At 43.1% G+C, this 21,281-nt stretch overlaps 2 protein-coding genes across 3 annotated transcripts in view; one reads left to right on the forward strand and one right to left on the reverse strand.

The window, feature by feature from the left end:
- Positions 1–391, reverse strand: part of prdm6 (PR domain containing 6) — a 100,719-nt gene extending 100,328 nt beyond the window's left edge. The window contains exon 1 of one of the 2 annotated variants that reach the window (XM_051074872.1): positions 229–391. The gene's annotated coding sequence lies outside the window, so the exon portion shown is untranslated. The remainder of the gene's footprint in view (positions 1–228) is intronic. The other variant, XM_018663532.2, reaches the window with a different exon arrangement.
- Positions 392–5,889: 5,498 nt separating this feature from the next.
- ppic (peptidylprolyl isomerase C) lies at positions 5,890–11,403 on the forward strand. Its single transcript, XM_018663552.2, has 6 exons — positions 5,890–6,176; positions 7,252–7,365; positions 7,713–7,806; positions 8,160–8,227; positions 8,371–8,487; positions 9,207–11,403. The coding sequence occupies exons 1-6, from the start codon at positions 6,072–6,074 to the stop codon at positions 9,333–9,335; spliced, it is 627 nt and encodes a 208-aa protein (XP_018519068.1). The 5' UTR covers positions 5,890–6,071; the 3' UTR covers positions 9,336–11,403.
- The last annotated feature ends 9,878 nt before the right edge of the window (positions 11,404–21,281 follow it).

Consider the following 21,281-nt stretch of genomic DNA (forward strand, 5'->3'; position numbering starts at 1 on the left):
GTTTGCAATGTAAAGCAGCCGGTGAGGAAAAGTTTCATCGGAATAAATAAAGAGAAGGTCCGGATAAGTCCCAGTCAGATCAGCGGTCCGGCGTGTTGTCCGTGGCCGAACAGAGGCAGCGGTGAGCGGGTAGAGACGCGCCGGAGTTTCCCGGGGTGTTGCTTTTTTTTTTTTTTTTCCTTTTTGATGTGTTAATGTGAGAGCTGTTGAGGCGCAGAGGAGGCTTACTGCTGTCAGTGTGTGTGCGGCTCCTGGGCGCTGATTTCCGGGCAGCGGTGGAAGGTCTGTCCCTCCTCCGGGCTGCGGTGAACCATCGAGGGGAGCCGGGACAGTTCGCTGCGTCCTGCGCGTCTCCGGAGCCAAAACTACCGGAGCGGCTGCTGCACGAGCCTCTCTCTCTCTCTCTCTCTCTCTCTCTCTCTCTCTCTTTCCCCTTCATTCACTTGCCCTCTCCCCTCCCCTCTCTCTCTCCCTTATCTCCTGTAGTCTCTCTCTCCTCCTCTAATTATTTCTCTCTCGGTCTCTCCTCTCTCACACTTTCTCCTCTTCCTCTTCCCTCCATCCACATCTTCACCCCCCCCCCCCTCTCTCCCTCATCCCTCCCTTATTCACTGTCCCTTCTTTTCTCTCCAGATTCCACTCTGTTCAATTCAAATGATCTTTATTGACACTAAGTACAAATGTTTATATGGTCGGAGCATCCTGGGCCACAGCAGAGACTTCTTCATATTTATTAGTCCGTGTCTCTGCTGACAGGATGAAACAGCTGTCAGACCCAGAGAGAACTGAACCAGTCTGAAGCTGAACTGTAGATCAGTTAAACACCAGCGTTCACCTCCGATATCCAGGAAACTGACGGGAACATCAGGAGTTAGAAACAGAGTTTGGTGTTTGGTACAGCCACAGCACTTCCTGCTGCAGAAGCCGGGGATCATGGGTAATAGACACTGTTGAGTCATGTGTCAGTGAGTGGGACTGATTCAGAACCCGACAGAATTAATAACCACCGGTGTCTGCAGAGGGCGCAGTGATAAAAAATAGAGTGAGTCTAAAACGTCCTGTATGAATATTAATCAGCCGTCAGTGTTAAACCAACAGTAACTGTACAGGCAGGATGTAAACAGCGTCCATGTTCCCATCGCTCGCCATCACCAAACACACTGTTGGTCCAGGTCTTTTCCACCGTATCAGACCAGGAGGCCAAAGCCTTCAGTTCTAACACAGCTCACTCACACCAGCAGACACACTGAAGAATACGTCAACAACAACATGATGAGGAGCTTTAGTGAGGATGAGACAGAGTTGGTCACACTCACCTCTCAGTTCGTTCCCATGTGTCTCCACGTCTGATGAACCACAGCAGAAATCATCCCTGCAAAACAGTTTGGAACAAAGCAACACAGTGAATATTGTAGCTAGCAAGCTAACATGCTAGTAACCGTGAAAACGCTAGCACCAGTCGGTCACAACAGCTGTTTCCTCTGAACTGGGTTGTTTACTTGCGGTTAGCTGTCAGTTAGCTGGTTTATCGGCTAACAGGACAGTTAGCTTCCATTCTGATCTAACACCTGTGTGTAAACCAGGACTGTGGTGACTGTGAATGTGACCGTGTTAAATACAGGTGTGAACAGGTGTGATGGAGGTTGTAGCGACGTCACGCTACGTTCCTGAGAGAGGACGGACGGTCTCTTCACCACCTGATGAGGACAGTCTCTGGAGGTCTCTGCTGGTTTGTTGTAAACGTTCAGTACAGTAAAAACCACCTGTGTGTGGATTTAAATACTCAACACAAAGAGTCTGTGCTGCTGATTTGTCTTCATATCTACTTTCTTCAACAGTAAAGATCACTGTTATTATTATTGTTATTATTATTATCATTAGTACTGCTCCATGTATTGCTGTTATTGTTAGTGGTGCTGGAGTTCAGTGTGTGCAGATAAGACAGATTACAGCCGAGCTCATTGTGTTTCAGGGTCTGACTTGTTATCCACGACCCCGAGCTTTCCCACCGCTGTGCCACACACACACACACACACACACACACACACACACACACACACACACACACACACGCGCGCGCGCACACACACACACGTAAAGCATACAGTATGTGTGTGCACATCAGTCCATCAGTCATTGTAAGCGGCTGTGGATAAGAACATCAGCTAAATGCCTGAAAACATAAGTGTGTGTGTGTGTGTGTGTGTGTGTGTGTGTGTGTGTGTGTGTGGGGTGTGTGTGTTGTTATGACTGGCGTCGCCCTGACAGGCCCCATTTGTCATCCTCAGGACCTCTGGTGGATTGATAACGAACAAAAACACAAACATAAGCGTCTGAAAATGAACTCTTGTCGGCTTAAAGCGACTTTTTCAGCGCAGAGGAATGTGGAGCAACAACAGGCCGTCTGATTGGCCGAGGCACGAGTTCAGGGTCGACAGTAGCCAGTGGGGAATCACGGGGTTGGTAGTTTGAACCCTGACTCCTCTGGTAGGTCATTTAAGCATTATTTTTCACACCTACCACACTGGTAGTTAGTCAGACACTTATTTAGAGTCTTTGTTAAAAATGATTCATGAGCGTCTGGACAAAACAAAGATATTTATAATATCAAAGCAAGTTAAATGAGGTCTCAGCCCACTTATACATGTTCAGCTCCTTTTTTAGTAACTGACTGGTGATTTTCTGAGGAATCAGCTGTTAGTCATTCTCTGGATAAAACAGTCACATCTCTGGAATCACAGTAACTTCTAGTTTTAAAACGATGTCTCTGTGTGACTGTAGTCATCTCCACAGGAACACAGTCAGGAGCTGAAGATGATAATGAATAAATCCATTTGGTTTTGTCTGACAACATTATGATAGGATTCCTTTTTATTAAAGAGTCAGATCCTTTAGTTTAACCAGAGACATCTCTATATATCTCTACCAGACTCCACTGACAGAAACAGGGATTTAACAGAGCAGAACAGACGTTTCTGCTTCCATCTGTCAGTTTGTACATTTCTAGGTGATTCAAACAACCAGGAGAAAAGCTGTAGATTTGTATTTATATTAACAGATAATTAAAAATGTAATGAATTACATTTTTCTCATTATTTTCTATCACCTGAACGCTCCATGATTTATGTTGATGTCGCAGTTCTGAAGCTGCTCTCTGGGTTTTTATCTAAAAACTGTGACATTTGAAGAAACTGAAGAAAGGAAATTATTTATGCATGAATCCACTTTTTCTAATTGTACATAAACTATTATTTTTCCACTTCATCATCATCATCATTATTATTATTAGTCCATAGCTGCAGTTCTTTTCCATACTGTGGCTGGGGATCCTCCGTTCGAGACAGAAAGAGAAGAAAAAAAGAGAAAAGCAGAGCAGGAGGAGAATTAGGTGTTTTCATCCATTGATTAATGGCTTTCTAAAGCAAAGCACATCGGAGGAGCCGGACGATCAATAAATTAACTGCCCAAATTCATCATTTTCTACAACAAAAGCTAATTATTTAGACGGCTGCAGGAAAAGAAAAAACACAATATTAACAAGAGTTCATTTAGCAAAGCTGTGTATTCCTGCATGTGAGAACAGTAGAGCTGCTGTTTACACTCAGAGGAGCTTCATACGCAGGAATTTAAACCGAGAAACACAAACTCAGCACAGGTCAGATTCAAACCTGGGTTAGTGTTTAAAGGTTATTTAAAGATGAAAGTCAAAGGTAAACATCAGTGTCAGACAGTAACTGTATTTTCTAACCATATTCAAAGTGCTGGGTTTGAATCTTTAGCCACGTTAGCGGTGCAGCCACTGAAATGACTGTGATGATCTGTTTCACATGTTCATGTTCTCCTCAGGATGAACTGCAGTTATTCTGGTGATCATATTCATCAGGTCAACATTTTCAACACTTTGGTTTCTGACCAAATACCTGAAAAAGTAGTGACGTTCCCATCAGGTCTGCTTTGCTAATTAGTGAATATTAACATGCTAACGTGCTAAAAGAAGGCGACGCACAGTTGCATCAACAGCCAATGGATCAGTGGCAAACTGACCGTCACATCGACACACGTTGAAAAAAGGTTTTTACCAGCGCAGAATTATTACAAGAAGAAAAAGACGAATGCAGTAGTTTGAGCTCCACAGACATTAGTCTTTGTGTTATCAACTGTTCCTGTTCCTCCTGCAACACGTTAAAATGCATTTTCCTTTTGTGATGTTTGTTTACATCAGTGACGTCTGTGAACGCAGCAGGACATCAGACGGATCATTTCAAGTATTAGCAGCTGATCAACACGCAGACATCGTGATTTATCGGCTGCGAACAGGTCAAACTCCTTCATTATAATGAAGTGTTTTTATATACTTGAAATTTATGTGCTCATAAAATAACTGATGGAGCCTTTAAGCTGAAATTTAAGGAGGTTTAAAGGGTTCATTTCCACTCCGGGATAAATGAGGCCTTATTGGTTTAAATCCATGAGGGTTCGTTAGCACACAACTGACGGTAATTCAATTAAAACGTTTGCATTTCCCCAGTTCATTTACAGGCTGCAGCACACACACACACACACACACACACACACACACAGATACATGCACAGCCCTCCTGTAACCTTGGTATATATAAATACACAGGTTTAAAGCTGTGTCACTTTCATTTACATAGGAGCATGTTGTTAAGGTCCTGCTTTGACATTCAATTAAAACGTTTACATTTCTGCTTAATTAATTCAGCGGATGGCGGGAAGAAAAGACGAATGGACGGGCCGCTTTGACAGGAGACCGATAACCGTGTGTGTGTGTGTGTGAGTGTGTGTGTGTCCCGGCCGTGGCGTTAAGGTCACGGCAGGCTGACTATTATAATTCATCTCTATAGACATGTATTCAGCGGGGACTTATATTCTCTTTTTCAGCTTTATTTCCTGCAGCTGAAGCCGAGGTGTTTTTTTTTTTTAATGCAGCAAAGTGTTTAAAAGCTGGAACACTGCAGCTGGATGGAGCTAATTATCCCTCTGTTTATTGTTAAAAACTCACTGCTGCAGCTGATTATTGATCTCTGCACACTGGAAAATGCATTGGTTTGTCAATCAGAAGAAAAAAAATAATTCTTTACTTTTTTGATTCTTTTACTTTACAGTTTATAGATTATTTCTACATTAAATATAGAACATTCTCACTCTGTTTGTCAGTGTTACCACATTAAGATCATGTTCTCAGTTTCATTAGACCCTCGTGTGTTTTCCATCAGGACTCACTGTATTAATGGAAAGAACCACTTCATTTAAATACAACTTACAGGAAATATAATCCTCCATATTTTTAAAAATGACCTCAGTATTTCTAAAGTCCAGGCCTCTGCTCTTTTCATTTTTTATACTGTAATTAAAAACACTAATTACGATGCAGTTGCAGTAACGGCTCCTCCAGCAGACAGAGGGCGCTGCTGTTGATGCTCATGTGTGATGTAGAATAAAGCCCAGGTTCAAAAACAGCAGAGTCCTCCTTTAACTGTCTGTGTGACAGAGTGTGTGTTTCTACAAATGATCAAACACACTGATGTTACTGTATCAGCTCAGCAGGTCAAAGGTCGACACAAACAGGACCAGTGACCTTTATTTATCCAGAGGAGGTCTGACTGAGCAGAGGGAGCACGCTTCATGACCTCCTCATGTTTAACAGGAGTCCCTTTGCAGGGTCGCAACCCACAAGTTGGGGATTATGAGTCTTTAGTTTTTGAGTGTGTTGCTTTGGATTTTGAGAAACTTTCCTTGTTTCCTCTCCTCTCCTTCTCTCCTCGTCTCTTCTCCTTCTCTCCTTGTCTCTTCTCCTCTCCTCTCCTTTCCTTGTTTCCTCTCCTCTCCTCATCTCCCCTCCTTCTCTCCTCGTCTCCTCTCCTCAGTAGGCGGAGCTTTGATCCAGACTCAGCCCACAGAGGGGGAGTGGTCTTGTGATGTAGCCGGGTTTGGAGCGCTGTTTCCCGGCCAGCCTCCCAGCTGTGACTCGCTGAGATTTCTTCTTCTTCTCTCCCGCCTCTCCGTTCCTCCCTGCCGGGGCCTGCCGCCGCTCTCTCCGGTGAAAGATGGAGCTCCGGACGATCCTCCCCGCTCTGCTCTTCCTGTCTGCCGCCTGTGTGCAGTCGGTGTCCGGCGCGGTTTCACGGACAGGACCGAAAGTCACCGAGAAGGTGGGTGATGATATTTTGCCGCATTTATTTGCATTAATCGAAAACTGCGTCTCCTCTCGTCTCCGCGCGCGATCGACATCCAGCGCGCCGCCGGAGCCTCGATAATAACGAGTATATAGCACGAGCGCGCGCGCACACGCACGCGCAGACACAAAAACACAGAGAAACTGAAAGACGACGTGTCCGGTATCAACGGAGGGAGCGAGACAGATATTTACAGATCCTTCCAGAATATCACACACACACACACACACACACACACACACACACACACACAGCTGTACACGTGTCCACTCAGACGAGACTTAATGCGCACTGCGTTTGCCTGCAGGCAGATATAACACACACACACACACACACACACACAGAGCCAGTCACTGTGCTGCTTCATAAACTCTGTGAAATGTTAAACAGATGATGATCATATAAAGACTCAGAGTTTTCCCTGTGTGGCAGTTGGTGTTTTAATATTCACCATTAAAGCACAGTGTCAACTCTCTGTCTTGTTCAGGTGTCTGGGTCTAAATCAGAACTGGCTGCTTTAAGGTCCATGATTAAACTGATTATCACTAACTAACTAACAAAGAGTAAATGTGGGGCAGGACAGAGTTCCACTACAGGAGCGCTGATTGGTTTTTATGGCACTGGTATTAAGTATTAAAGAATAATTATGGTGTTTCCCATGTTCAGACTGTTCTTCTCAGTCTGACAACATGAAGAGAGGATTCCTACAGAGACAGAGCTTCTTATTAAAGAGTCAGATCCAGAAACTTCAGGTTATATCAGCATCAGACTCCACTGACAGAAACAGGGGTTTTACTGAGAGCTGCTGGAAATCACTTATTTAAAGGATCTGAACACTTCTTCCACTTAAAGTCACACTAATGGTTCTGTTCATGACTTCTAGTTTGCAGATGAGTGGAAAAGCTCACACTTTAGGTTCAGCTGCCGTTCAGTCATCTCAGTGGGTTCAGTCGTCGTCAGGTGACCTAACAATGAACACATGGTAACAGGTGGATGTGTATGACGTGTTGTATCTGGCTGACAGCCTTTCTGTGTGTGTGTGTGTGTCCAGGTGTTTTTTGACATCACAGTTGCAGGTCATGAGGTGGGGCGGATCGTCATTGGGCTGTTCGGAGAGGTCGTCCCTCTAACTGTCAATAACTTTGTTGCCCTGGCAACCGGAGAGGTAAGATGATGGTGTATAATAAACACACACTTTAACTCATTAACACTCATTAAGACTCACTTTGATTGGCTTCTGTTTGTCCTGTTAGAGTTACTGACAAACACTTCCTGTAATCATTTCAAATTAAAAGCATTCCCTTCATTATAGGACATTAACAAGAGGAGGAGGAATCCAGAACAGATTCTATTTCTGAATTTATTAAATCAAAGCAGTAGAAATGTACTTCTCTCCAAAGAAAAGACATATTTTAACATGAGAGTGAACCAGACGACCATCAACTGAACATGAGCTCACACTGCGCTGCCTCTAACTGAGCAGTGGTCACAGTTGTTTACGTGTGTTTACAGAAAGGTTACGGCTACAAAGGGACCAAGTTCCACAGAGTAATCAAAGACTTCATGATCCAGGGAGGAGACTTCACCGCTGGAGATGGAACCGGAGGTAGGAACGTAATCCACCCCAAACATGTCCATACAACTAACTGTCAGTTACTGTGTGGAAACACATCAATACAATCCACTCTAATATATTACTCTGTCGACGCTCCAAACATTCATGTTTTCACCAAAATGTGAGTAAATGAACAAAATCTGTCTCCGTTAAAACACACAACCTTCTCAGACTCAGTAGTTTTAAGGCCATAAGAATCAGCCCAGTACACGTGGACCTTCACACACACACACTCACACACACACACCAAGGAGACAGAGGTTTGTTCCATCTCGAGTTTGTGAGATCAGTTTCAGATTTTTTTTAGATTAGCAGGAAAGTAACCAAATCTTTTTTCCGTGCAGGTCACAGCATCTATGGAACAACTTTTGCAGATGAAAACTTCAAACTGAAGCATTTAGGAGCAGGCTGGGTGAGTGCACATCTGTAAGGAGCACAGCCTCAGACCTTCTTAATGTGTTTTAATGTTTTGAACCATTAGAATTCTACAGTGTTCAGTGTTGATAAGAGGATCCAGTTCACAGTAACGTGTGTGTTTGCTTGTGTTTGTACCAGGTGAGCATGGCGAATGCCGGTCCGGACACCAACGGATCACAGTTCTTCATCCTGGCTGCCAGAGCACCATGGCTGGACGGGAAACACGTGGTTTTTGGCAAAGTCCTGGACGGGATGGTGGGTCAGGCCTCAGACACTTTCCATGAAGCTGCTGCATGTGGCTGTTTGAAAAACAACCCAACATGTCTTTATCAAAACAAGTTTTTACTCATTAACAAATCATCTGTAGCTGCTGCTAATCCTGAGCAGAGTCTGTTATTAAACTCTCTCTGATTCAAACTAACTCAGTGGATTCACACATGAGGCCTTCTTGCTCCTTGCTAAGAAAGTTCTGCTACAGGTGAGCTAGCTTCCTGGCTCCACCCACTCAGGAAGTAGTCCAGACCAGGTGGTTGAGGGTAGGCGGAGATTTCCCACAAAAGTCCCGCCCCCTTTTAAAGAGGAATTCTTTCAGTCTTTCTAAAAGCTGCAGCAGCATCCTGAGGTTTTCTGTGCATTTCTACTGCTGAAATATCAACACTTAAAACAGCTGGAGCCATTTTCAGCTTCAGGCTTCAACAATTCCACTTACTGCTGCTTTCAGCTGCATGTTGTGGTCTTTATTCAGTGCACAGAGTTTGCTCAGCTGTTATGGAGACTGTTCAGTTAGTTTGTGATAAACTTGAGTGATAAAGATGCAGCTGGAACATTGGCAAACATTTCCAGTAAGTGGACCTTGTGCCAAGAACCATGTTATATTGTTGGTATTCTTAGTAGTTTTCTAAGTTTTCAAAGCCTTGTGGAAGCTGTTACTGTTGACTGCTTGTAAACCTGCTTCTGTCCGTCTCCTCTGGCAGGCGGTGGTTCACACCATCGAGCTTCAAGACACCAACGACAGGAACCTGCCATACACCGAGTGTGTGATTGTCAACAGCGGCAGGATCCCGGTCAAAGAGCCCTTCGTAGTGGAGGTGGAGGGCTGGTAGATGCAGGGCTTTATAAGGTCAAATACACTATGTGATTATTATACAGTGGTGATCAATGAGAAGTCATTTGCAGTTTGCCAAATTCACATTTTCATATCATTAATTTTGCATATCAACATGTTAGCAATTAGGGCTGGGTATTGTTTTAGTTCCAGTATTGATACCAAAACATTTTCAGTACTTTAAGAAATATAAACATATTTTTCTCTTTTCTGTTCAACAAAATACAAACTTCTCAAATCTGTAAATGTCTCTGACCAAATACTTTTCTTTTAAAATATTTGAAAGTTTGCTATGGATGCATTTCAGCTGGTACCAAAAACTACTATGATTCAATTCCTGTCCCTATTAGCGAGCTAGCATGAACATGAAGCATTGCAGACTGGACGTTAACATGTTTTCATGCTAACCATGATGTTACAAAGACTAAATGTTACAAGAACATTAACTAAACATTAACATCCAGTAACTGTAGTATGCTAACCATAGCATGCTAACATTAGCATGCTAAGAAATACATTGAACAGTGGTTTAAACATGAACGTGACTTCTGATTGATCTCTACTGTATACAGAGATAATATAATAATATTTTTAAGTTATTAACAGAACATATCAGTGACACAGTAGCTATCTAACAAACATCTGTGAAACTGTCTGATAACAGGGAAAAACTTAATCTGTGGTAAAGTCAAGACTGTTCTCGTTAGAAGCTCACTGAGTTTAGAGCAGACAAAAAGTTCAAATTATCATCACGTGCTCTTGTAAAGACGTCTGTACACTCTGAGAACCTTTTATCTCCAAAGTTTACACTTCAGAGCTGTAGCAAAAATGAACTTTGATTTAAAGTTGATAACATTTTATCAGTCAAATTTTGGTGGTTTGTGGCCCCTTTAATCTAAAGTTTTTTAAAGGTGTTTCATGAGTCTTAAAGTCCTAGGTCGTAATTCTAAGGGCAATTAATTAAAAAATGTTTGTTTTGCCTGAATGTTTGTTGCTGTTTTGTTAGCAAATATTTAGCATTTTAGGACTTTATATTTGTAACATACTTGTAAGATTCTGCAGAATATTTCAAACACGAAAAACCTGGAGATACGAGGTTTTCATCAGAGGGAGTGGTGGCAGTTCTGAGTGTTCAGTATTTATCAGGTTCACTGTGGTCCATGCTAACGGTTTCATACGTTAGCATACTTGCATATTTAGTGGATGGTGCCGGTTAGCATCATTCCTAAAACTCTGTATCAAACTAAATAATGAACACACTTTAATCTGCTCCAATGTCATAACAGAGTTAACAGACTGAAGAGCATGTTAGTTTGTTTTTTGCTGTGAAATGTAACATGACAGATATCATGGAAACTTGCACTTACACTATAGCTATGTAGCTCCTCATTAACCTCTTATTGCCAAATCATTTCTCATTTGCCAAAATTTCCTTGCACTTCCTATGCATCTAATGAACATTTAAATATCTTCCTTTCAGTTCCTGTTAACAAACATATGCAAAACAAAGTTGTAGCTTGTGTCAAACGGTGTTCTGGCACTTTGTTTTATTTTTTATCATTCCTTCACTGAAAATGAAGATTTCCTGTTAATGTTTTGATGAAATGGATTTAAAGGATCTTTTCTTCCTGATGCATTATGCACCATATCATGTTTGCAAAAACTACAGCACAAATTGCACGGGAGGAAAATGTTCAAAAAGTGTGTAAAGAGAATGAATACTGTGCTAATACTGTTTGTGGTGTCTACATAATGAATTGAAATGTTGTACTTGGTGTTAGAGGTATATCACTGACTGTCAGCAGGTCAGTGAACTCATTCTGACTGTTAATATTTTATCTCTCCTCGTCGTTCTTTGTAATGTTTCTGTTATTTCAGTCGACTAAAACTGTCATGGTAGCATTAGAGACTGAGACTGATATTCCTCATGCCACTGAAGTTGATGCAGCATTTAAAACCTCTTTACCAAACATATCTAAAGTTCTGTTTTCATTATTTATAAGAGCAGCAGAAGAAGAGTGCCAACAGGTGTTTTCTATAATAAACAGTATGCTGATGCGAAACAAGCTGAGAGACGTTCAGTTATTTTGGTGTCTGTGATCTGTCTCTGTGGTCAGTTGTTTAATCTCATCCTGCCTTACTTTAGCAAACATTCAAACAAACATTCACCAGAGAAAAGTGACATCAGTTTGCAGAATAAACAGTCACAGCTCAAGTTAGTTTAGTCTCTTACTTCCCTCTGTGTAGGACCACGTTCATTCAGACACTTGTCCTGCATTAAAAGGAGGTGAGCGGCTGCGTTGGTGGGGTTGTGGGTTGCATGTAGAGACAATGGTAAAACAGCCTAATAGGATTTTGGAAGTCCAAAGGATCTGCTGCCAATGTCCCAGTACCAGACACTACAGGAGATCTTCAGAGATCCCATGTCCAAGCCCCAACAGCTCAGAGCTGTTTTGCTAGTTTGAGGGGGTGCAATGCAATATTAGGCAGGTCCCACAGGTACTGAAGCAGACTGGGATCTGTGGAGTCTGGAGAGATGCATGCAGAGACCCATTTCTGTTTCCCAGTTGAACCAGTTGTGGGTGTGCAGGCCGCTGTTTGAGAAGCGTCGGTGTTAAACGGTGTAATTATGGTCGGTAAAAGGTGAAGCTGCAGAGGAAGGCCGAGAGCTGACAGCTGATCTCTCAGCGCTGACACAAAACTGCTGCTAATGAGAACTACAGCGGGTGATTTGTTTTCCCCTGTTCTACAACACACACACACACACACACACACACACACACACAGATACAAACAGATAAACAGATACACACCTTTATACACACACACACACACACACACACACTGGGGAGGAAAACATCTCTGAACACAAAGGTCAGAGCAGAGCAGAAATCTCTGGAGGACGACAGGAAGTCGACGGAAAACAGTGGAATATATCACGGCCGTCCGCTCGACGCGCTGCCTCCTCCGAAAAGTCAGATCTCCACAAATTAACAAAATAATCCTGATGCTCACCACTGACACCTGTTCATTCCACAGCAGCTGAAGGTGACCGAGCTCTGGAAGAGACTCACATCTGCTTCTTAACTGTTTCACAGTCCATCCTCCTCTTTTATCTTCCATCTTTATTTTCCTGGAAAGCTGCAAAATCCTTTTCAAACAGAATCTGCTGTTCAGTTTTATTCTGTGATTATGAATCTTTACATTTGATCATTTGTCTTTCTTAAGCAAACTCTGTGACACTGCAGGTTTCTCAATCAATCAAATCAAATCAAAGGTTCTCTGACGGTCCATGAGAAGGTTATTAAAGCCACAAATACTGATTATTAAAGAATAAATATGTATAATCATCATCAAACTAAATAATGTAAAATAGTAAAATAACACTTTCATGGAAAGGTTTGTGGATAAAAGATGGAAAATGAGACAGTTTGTGTTAAAAGTTCTTTAGAATAAACTGACTGAAAAAAAACAACTGATAAAAACATTTTTTGTTATTAATTTCAAATATTTGTTTCTTTACATAATTGCAGTTGTTGTTGTGTTACTGATTATAGACGTCCAATCTTCTCTGCTGCTGTGAAAGTTAATGGCTGAGTGCAGCAGCCTGTTGTCTGCTCTGTATATATGGGATGAGACACATTATGGTTTTGACGTGTCGGTGAACTTTTTATGAATCAACCAAACTGTTTTTGTCAGTCACTGGAGTAACATCCACCCTAACCACCTCCTGGTAACCACACTGAAGGGTCCTGACCAAACCTCCATCAACAAAACAAAAGGTGCAGTGAAGAGAGCTGAACGTGATCAGTTAAAGCATGAAGCACAAACACTAATCATGTCATTGAAAGCAGGATGAGAGGCTATGAACTGACCATGTCAGTGTATAAACAGCAGCACAAACTCATTTTCTGATCCTCTCTCTGAAACATCTCAGCTGAGTCTATATTTTCTGGCTGCTGTTGTTTTATTTTTCTACAGGACCACCAGGTGAGACGGACGGACAGACGGACAAAACTACCGCCTTAAACATCCACCACCTCTGGTCAGCACGCGGCAGAGAAAGCCCTTCTCTGTTTGTCAGCCGATATAACAAGACCGTCTGAAGCCGACGAGCCGGCAGAGAGACGGAGGGCAGAGAGGGTTTAGGAGGACGAAGGAGAGAAAGAGGAAACGATAGAGAGACGCAAAGAGAAAGAGACGGAGAGGAGAGAGAGAGAGAAAGTGGTGGTAGGTTTTTAAATGGTCCGGAGGGATGCGTGTCGAGGAGGAGGAGGAGGAGGAGGAGAGGAAAGAGGGGAGGCTCCCACAGCGACTGCTAGTTGTTATATTGGGGATCTGTTAGTGGATCAATGAAAAAAGAAAGAAAGAAAGAAGGAGAAAGAGGGAGGGAGAGAGGCTGTGTGGAAGGATGACAGGCCTCATTACCACCAAACCTCAGACAGTGATGCCTCTGTGTGTGTGTGTGTGTGTGTGTGAGTGTGTGTGTGTGTGCACATTCTTACATGTATACTGTGTGTATTCCTGGGCCTGCAGCAGCCTATTTACATGCATGGGTGTGTGTGTGTGTTTGCAAGATTGTCTATGTGTGTGTGTGTGTGTGTGTGTGTGTGTGTGTGTGTGTGCTCGCTCCCTGCGGGCCTCTGTAAGAGAAGCAGAGGATGATGGGACAGAGTTGTTTAAAGGTCAGCAGCAAACACATCATCAGACAGAGAGAGCTGAGAACTAACAGCTAACCAACACACAACCAACACACAACCCTCACTCAGATATTAAAGCATGATGCTGCTGTGTTATAACTCAGGTCATCAGTAATGATAATATTTTAAGAGCTGAGTTAAGAGCTGAGACCTGGACACACGCTAACGTCACTGCTGCAGAATAAAATCCAAAAAGAACAGAACAATCATTCAGCTCCGTTTGTTTGGATCTGGTTTCACTTGGTAACAAATAAAATGATGATTTATGTTCGTCATCTGTCCTGATCACAGGTTGAACACGGAGACTAAACACCTGGAATAACAAGTTAGAATAAGAGGGGTTTTTCCTGATAGTGTGTGAATACTGGTCATAGAGAGAAGAACATGAGCATCCACCCACCAGATAAAAAGTCTGAGGATTCATCCCCTCAGGACCATGAATAGTGGTGGGACATAACCAGAGGACTGAAGTCTCTGTGTCAGTCTCTATGTGGAAGTCATCTTCACATTTTTGTATTGAGTGCTTTTCTGGAAGGTTGAAAATCAATCCAATCCAAAAACTTTGGAAAATGTTCTTCAGTGAAACAATCTAGTTCAGTCTGAACTCAGACCTCTCAGCCTTCTCAAGTCTTTTCTAAAAAGTGTTGTTCTGTAACTTTACAAAGTTCATGAGGAGATTAGTCGGAGCTGTTCTGAGGCAGAACTGCCAAGTGAAGCTGCAAATGTTTCAGCTCTTTTGTTTCTGCGTTAGTCGTTTTTTTATGCAGCTAAAACCAGGTCCTTTCAAAACACCCAGGAAAATAATGTGTGAAATATTTCTGGGTCACATTCTACCTGTGTGGCTTCACCTTTGCACGAGTGATACAAGACGATATAGACCTGGCTGTGAATATGAAACATGCTCCTCCTCAGCTCCACCACCGCGTTAACAACACGCCCACCGCCTCCCCTCGCCGCTGTCACCACGCCGACCCGACGGCAACGACGGGGAGTCTCCTCCTCTACAGCAACAATCATCACCTTCTCTCTCCTTCTGTTCCTCCACCTCGTCCTTCCTCCTTCTCTCCGACTGCAATTAGAGAGAGGAATAATCATATTGACAGGGCTGACAGGTCGGGGCAGCAGAGCCAGAACATGAATAGTCACATGTCAAAGGCAGAGCGAGGAGGAGGAGGAGGGGCAGATATATCAGTGTGTCTTATTGTAGCTTTGATATTATGACAATGACACACAGTCAATTCAAATTCAGAATCACTGAGGCCACCAGCTCCAGTAAATGCCCAGGAATTAGTCTGCTGACATTTTTACACAGACATATTGACATCTAACACTGTAGAACAGTACAGACTGAGACTGAGCGACTGCCGCTCTACTAAATTATATATCGACATACTGTACGTGGACCACGAGACATTATGTTGTATTTATATCACGGCCACAGAAGCTGCTTGTGTGATTAGCTTAGCTAGCAGGTGTCTGTTAGGAAACGTATGTTTGAGATGCCTCAATGAGCATCCAGCACACGTTCAGGATGTAGTTAGCCTAGCTTAGCACAAAGACTAGAAGCAGGGGACACCGACAGCCTAGCTCCATCAACAGAAAAAAATACACCTTTTAAAGAGGCTATGTGTAAGTATGTTAGTTTAAAATATTGAAAAAATATCTAAAATTATCAGTAGAATGTGAACAGTTTTGGCTACGTCACTACTAAAACCCAGAGGTCAGTTAGCATCTTAGCAGGTCTGTGGTTTTAACACAAGCTCAAGACATTTTCAGGTTTTATTCTCCGACATAAAATGGGTCAGTAAATCCCCCACTCCTGATGTTTGAAGCTTTTACGTGTCTTAAAAAAGGCGGTTGCTAACGAGTGTCTAAATGAGACTACAGAGGTTGTCGGGGACGTTAACATGAAAACCCATCTACTCACCAGTCCACCTTTACAGCCTCGTTGTGTTTCTACTCACGCTCTTTCAAACTCTCACTAACTTTCTAAGAAGAAAGGCTTTTGTAGAAGAGCTCAGAGCTAAATGAAATGACCAGTTGGAAGCTTAGTGGTGGAGACGTTGACGTCATGTGACCGTGGTGTTTTTGTCGAGGGAACCAGGGGGATGCTAACGTCTGGGTTGGCCTACAAAAATACATCATCCCTGCAGCGATCTGTTGTGTAGCAGGAACGTCTCCTGAAGTTAGCATGCTAACTGGTTAGCCCTAGCCCATCCCATCTTGTAATAACAGAGGGCTAGAAACCAGCGTTCGAGGGCAAAGAAAAGAAGGAACAAGAAGCAAAACAAGAGTTAAGAGTTTCCGCTGTTGCAGACAGCTCTTGGTGAGTGAAGTGATGGTGTAGGAGTTCTTCTTTGCTCTGTGAAGAGCTGCAGACCACTCAGCGCTGCCACTAGTGGCCGGGGGGATGTATTACAGCAATACAGCTGAATGACATTTCTGAAATAAAGTTGATGTTTTGTTCTAAATGAGCATAATTAACATCTCTGTTGCTTTTTGATTGCATGAATAAAGGTTTGATAGATGCATTCTTATGCAAAGCTTTTTTACCTGCATTAAAAAAAAGAAATGCTGACCAATTTCTTGGCTGTTTTAATGAGATATACGATTAGAAACTAATTCCCCGGCTGTCTTTGTTTGTGTTTGTTTTATTCTTACTTACAGTGTATCTTACATTTGGGTTAATTACAGTAAAACTGATTTCTTCTTGTTTGACTCTGTGCATTCATTTTCCAGCAGCCTTTGTCCCATTTACATTCAGTCCTACACTGAAAGCTTATTTTCTACTCTTTCTTTCTCATACACTCTCTTACATTAAACACGTCTCTCTGTATGCATTTTATCATTAACACCTAATTGTCCAGTAATTTCTCCTCCCATCTGTATGCATTCCTGCATTAAAACCCCATTTTGCCTCCACCTCTTCTCACACCCACACACATTAACAGCCATTTTCTGCCTTTGTTTCTGTCTTAACTACATGCATTCCACCATTAGAAGCTAATTTTCCGACAGCCTCGCTCCCATCTATATGCATTGCTGAGCTGAAGCCTAATTTTTCTACTTTTCTCTGCGCCTCCTCTCCTCTCGGGCTCCATCAGCTGGGAGGAGCCGGCCTGGGAAATCGTTAGCGCTCCTTCTCTTTAAATTGGGAAGGTGGACGGCAGGTGAACATCGCATTGATCGCCCTCTCAAGGCCTCTTTCTCCCCCCTCCATCCCTCTCTCTTGCATCCCTCACCACCAATTGTCTGGCCTTTAAACCCCCCCTCCCTCCCTCCTCCTCACATCTCCGCCAATTGCTGGCCATTTTTCCCCCCTCCATCTCTTCCCTCTTTGCTTCGGATGCTAGCGGAGGTCACAAATTTACAAGAGGGAGTGGAGGGGTGAGGAGGTGTGTGGGGGGTGTTTCTGTCTATCTGTCTAACAACCACCATCATGGGGTGGAAAACAGAGATATGTGGAGGGTTGGAGGGGGCCGGGCCAGCAGGGGGTTATGGGACAGAGATAGCGGGTGGCGTGGGAGGGGGGGTCGAAGTAAACATAGTGATGATTTCCCCTGAGTTTTGTTCATCCGGACCGATGAGGAGGGAGAGAGACAGAGGGAGAAAAAGGGGGAGAGGAGGAGAGAGAGAGCAGCTGCTGTCCTGTCACCGCCGGCAACCATAACCGCGGTGACACCTCCTCCTCCTCCTCCTCCTCCTCCCTACAACGAGAGAGAAAAGAGAGAGGGATGCTGCGAGAAAATCGAAATGCTGACACACACACACACACACACACACAGATGCTGCCAACACACACTCACACCAAACACCCTCTGTGGGCCCCTCGGACACCTCTCATCGTCCAATTAGAGTCCTAACTGAGAGGAGAGCAGAGGAGAGAGCTTCCTGTGTCAGACATTATTTTTTTTAAGTACTTATTTGTTTTTGTTTTTCCTGATTTTTTTATTGTTTTGAGTTAATGGCTGTGGCTGCGTAAAATGTTCTTCCATTTATTTAGTTCCTTGCTTTGGGCCTTTAAAAAAATAAAAATAAAAAAGAGAAAAGGCACGTAAACCAAACTGTAGATGCACTGAAGTATTGGACAAAGTAAAAATGTTGACCTGAGGATGGAGCCAGATGAAAAGTCACAGGATCACAGAATTGATTAGATCTCATCCTGAGGGGAACACGAGCGTCTGGACCAAGTTTCAGGACAGTCCATCTGATAGTTGTTGAGACATTTCTCTAAAAAACGACAAAGGTCAACGTCATGGTGGTGTTAGAGGAAAAGTCAGAGGATCAGCAGGATCAAACTTCATGTCCAGCAGTGGTTGAGATGTTTCAGTCTGGAGCCACATTCCTGGTGTGGATCATAGTCTGCTGTTGTGTGTGTGTCAGTAAATAAAGTGTGTTGAACAGTTTATATCTTTTTGTGTGATTATTTTCTCTGATCTTGCTGAGCTCTTGTATAAAGTCAGTGTAACTTGTTCCAGGGGCTCAGAGCTCAGTGAGACTCCGATCGATAAGGTGGCGTCCTAAGGCAGAAGGAGATGAGTTAAACAGCTCTTGTTACCTGCATGAACACTTCAACTCTTTGAGTGATTCTGCGTTAAGTTTGGAGTCACTAACCTTTATGGTTTTTCTGTTTGAGGTGATTGAAAGTCAGCTCTGTCCACAGCAGCGACGAGGGAAGAGGTGGTAGTCTGAGGGATCAGATCAGGACGGCTGCATGAAGGTCGACGTCGTCTGCTGTTTAACTAATCTCTTTACTCACTCACTCTCCCTCACCAATAAACTGTAACTCACTAAATAACTGCTGTAAAGAAGTAACAGAAGGTGCTAGAAGCAGACTCACAGTGGTTATTGAGGTAAAAGAAGATGAAGAAGCAGGAGCCTTGAAATCAGCAGAGGCTGTTTTGTTGTTTCTATGTATGAAGTTGTTTTAGCACGTATGCAGAGTCTGCATACGACCATAAACAAGTTTAATAATGCTATGATAATCACTGTGAGTAATAACAGTAGCAGTGGTAGTTAGAGTTACAGCATCTGAATTAACAATAAGACTGATTTTTACTTAACTCTCCATTCTCTCTTCTCCTTGCTGCTCTCTTTACCTTCTCTCTCCTCATCTGTCCTTTTTCTCCCCTCTCTCTTTGTCTCTCTCTCTCCTCCTCACCCTCACCCTCCCCTCTCTCCTCTCCCTCTGAAACTAATTAGCAGTGAAGGCCGGAGCAGAGGGAGGAGCGAGGGAGGGAGACATGAAGAACGAGAGGAGGGCTGAGAAACCAGAGGAGGAAGAGGAGAAAAAAGATACTAAAAGTAGAAAAAAGATCCATATTAGATGGTTTGAGCCCTGGTTAACCCTGTGAGCTGGAAACAGCCACAGCAGAGAACACAAACACTTTGTATTCGTTCTCTTTTCTTCCTGTCAGCTGTGCTGCTGTGGAGGTATACTTCACATCGTTAGCATTGTCAAAGCGTCTCCGAGGCGTCTCAGACGTCCATCACTCGTCTCATGAAGAGTTGTGCTTTTATTTTTAGAAATGTTCTGTTTCTACAAATGTCGCATACACGACCTGCGACATATTGACCTGCTACAGGTTACTAATCTAACCTACAGAGGTTAGATCACAGTGTTATCTAACAGAAGCCTGTGATAGTTTGTGCAGAAGCTTCTTATTATCTCTATTAATCATATTATCAGCAGCAGATAAGAGATATCTTCTGTTTTACTGCACTTGTTCTTCTTCCTCGTCCAAACCTGATGCTTACATTACCCACAATGCAATCTGACAACTGACACTTGTGGTGTGTCCAATTTACATCGGAGGTCGGAAGTCGTAGTGACGTCACCTACGAGTTGACAGCGCGCCAAGTTCAAAGCAAATCTGCTCCACCTGAAGAACAGCTTTAAAGAAAACACTTCAGAAAGTTCTTTAAAAGACGTTTAAATTTAACTGTTTGGAGAAAATGTCATGTTAAGTCATGACTGTGAGCAGATTCAAACGTAGCCTGTACTAGCTGTTGCTATTGCTAGCCATAGTTAGCAATACGCTCTACAAACAGCGTAGCAACATGTCCACAGATAAAAACTGAACAGAAGGGACTGACTTAATGTGAAACTAATAAGACTGAACTGCTATAAACAGGAACATTAGCAGAATGTTCACTACTATTGATGCAAGTGGCAGCCATCTTGGATTCTTCTGTGAGGGTTGTTGGGGTTTCTCTGACTTTCCGAGTTGGAAATCCAACCTCAGACCAGCGGCTAGGAACTCAGAAATTCCGACTTCTGAGTACAACTGGAACGCACTGTTGGATCAGGGAATTAAATCCAACGCCATGACATAAGAGGCTACCACCAGACATGAGGTGGTAATGCTAACATTAGCATGAGAGGGTGAAAACTCTCTCTAGAGGTCGACTGACTGAGAGGTTTTAAAAGTTGAGAGTGAAGGAGAAACGCTCAGTGACGCCTCCTCACCAACGCAGACTGACGAGAGACGCAAAGTTTCCACCTCTCACATCAGCAGAGGAAAGAATAAAACTGAACCCGCCTCTGTGCGTCTCCTCCTGCTGCTGAAAGCTTAGTTTTCTGTCAGTAAACAGCTGATCGGCCGCGCCGTGTGATGCTGCAGCCGATCGATAACATTATGCAAAACAAGAAAAAATATATAAAGAGGAATGTTGGAGGAGGAGGAGGAGGTGAGAGGAAATCAATGGACGAACCGTTTAAACTCTGACGCCTGTTGTATGTGTGTGTGTGTGTGTGTGTGTGTGTGTGTGTGTGGTTAATGTTGCGTTCATGCAAATCACCCACAAAACTCTCGCCCTCTTTTTCTTCCTCTCTCTTTCTCCGACATGTTTGGTGATTTAATCTCCATATTCCAGCTAAGAGGCCCCACACGTGTTCAGTAAAACACTGTTGTAGTTTTGTTCTTTGGCTGTAAGATCATTCTCATCCTCCACTTGATCTGAACTGATAGAAAAAGCAGCAGCTCAGTCCTTCATCACTGTCACACTGGAACATCCAGTTACAGACTAATACACACTCAGTGTAGCTACATGTGCAAAACATTTGACTTGAAGCAGTGTCCTGTAAAAACATCCAGCTGCTAACGGTGCTGCTGTTTGCTAGGTTAGCTGGCTAACGCTAGCACCCACTGGCTAGTTAATAAAATAGACATAAACACAGACAAAGACAAAAACATGGACGTATTTTTGAGCTCAGTGTTAAATATGTTTACGGTTACATGTGC

Source organism: Lates calcarifer, linkage group LG13, assembly GCF_001640805.2.
Source record: "Lates calcarifer isolate ASB-BC8 linkage group LG13, TLL_Latcal_v3, whole genome shotgun sequence".
In the NCBI taxonomy this organism is placed as follows: Eukaryota; Metazoa; Chordata; class Actinopteri; family Centropomidae; genus Lates; species Lates calcarifer.

Excerpts from the sequence above, each read along its gene's own strand:
- ppic (XM_018663552.2), top strand. The coding sequence starts at position 6,072 with ATGGAGCTCCGGACGATCCTCCCCGCTCTGCTCTTCCTGTCTGCCGCC. Across the intron at positions 7,366-7,712 it reads TTGCCCTGGCAACCGGAGAG|AAAGGTTACGGCTACAAAGG; the intron begins GTAAGATGATGG and ends GTGTGTTTACAG. Across the intron at positions 7,807-8,159 it reads CGCTGGAGATGGAACCGGAG|GTCACAGCATCTATGGAACA; the intron begins GTAGGAACGTAA and ends TTTTCCGTGCAG.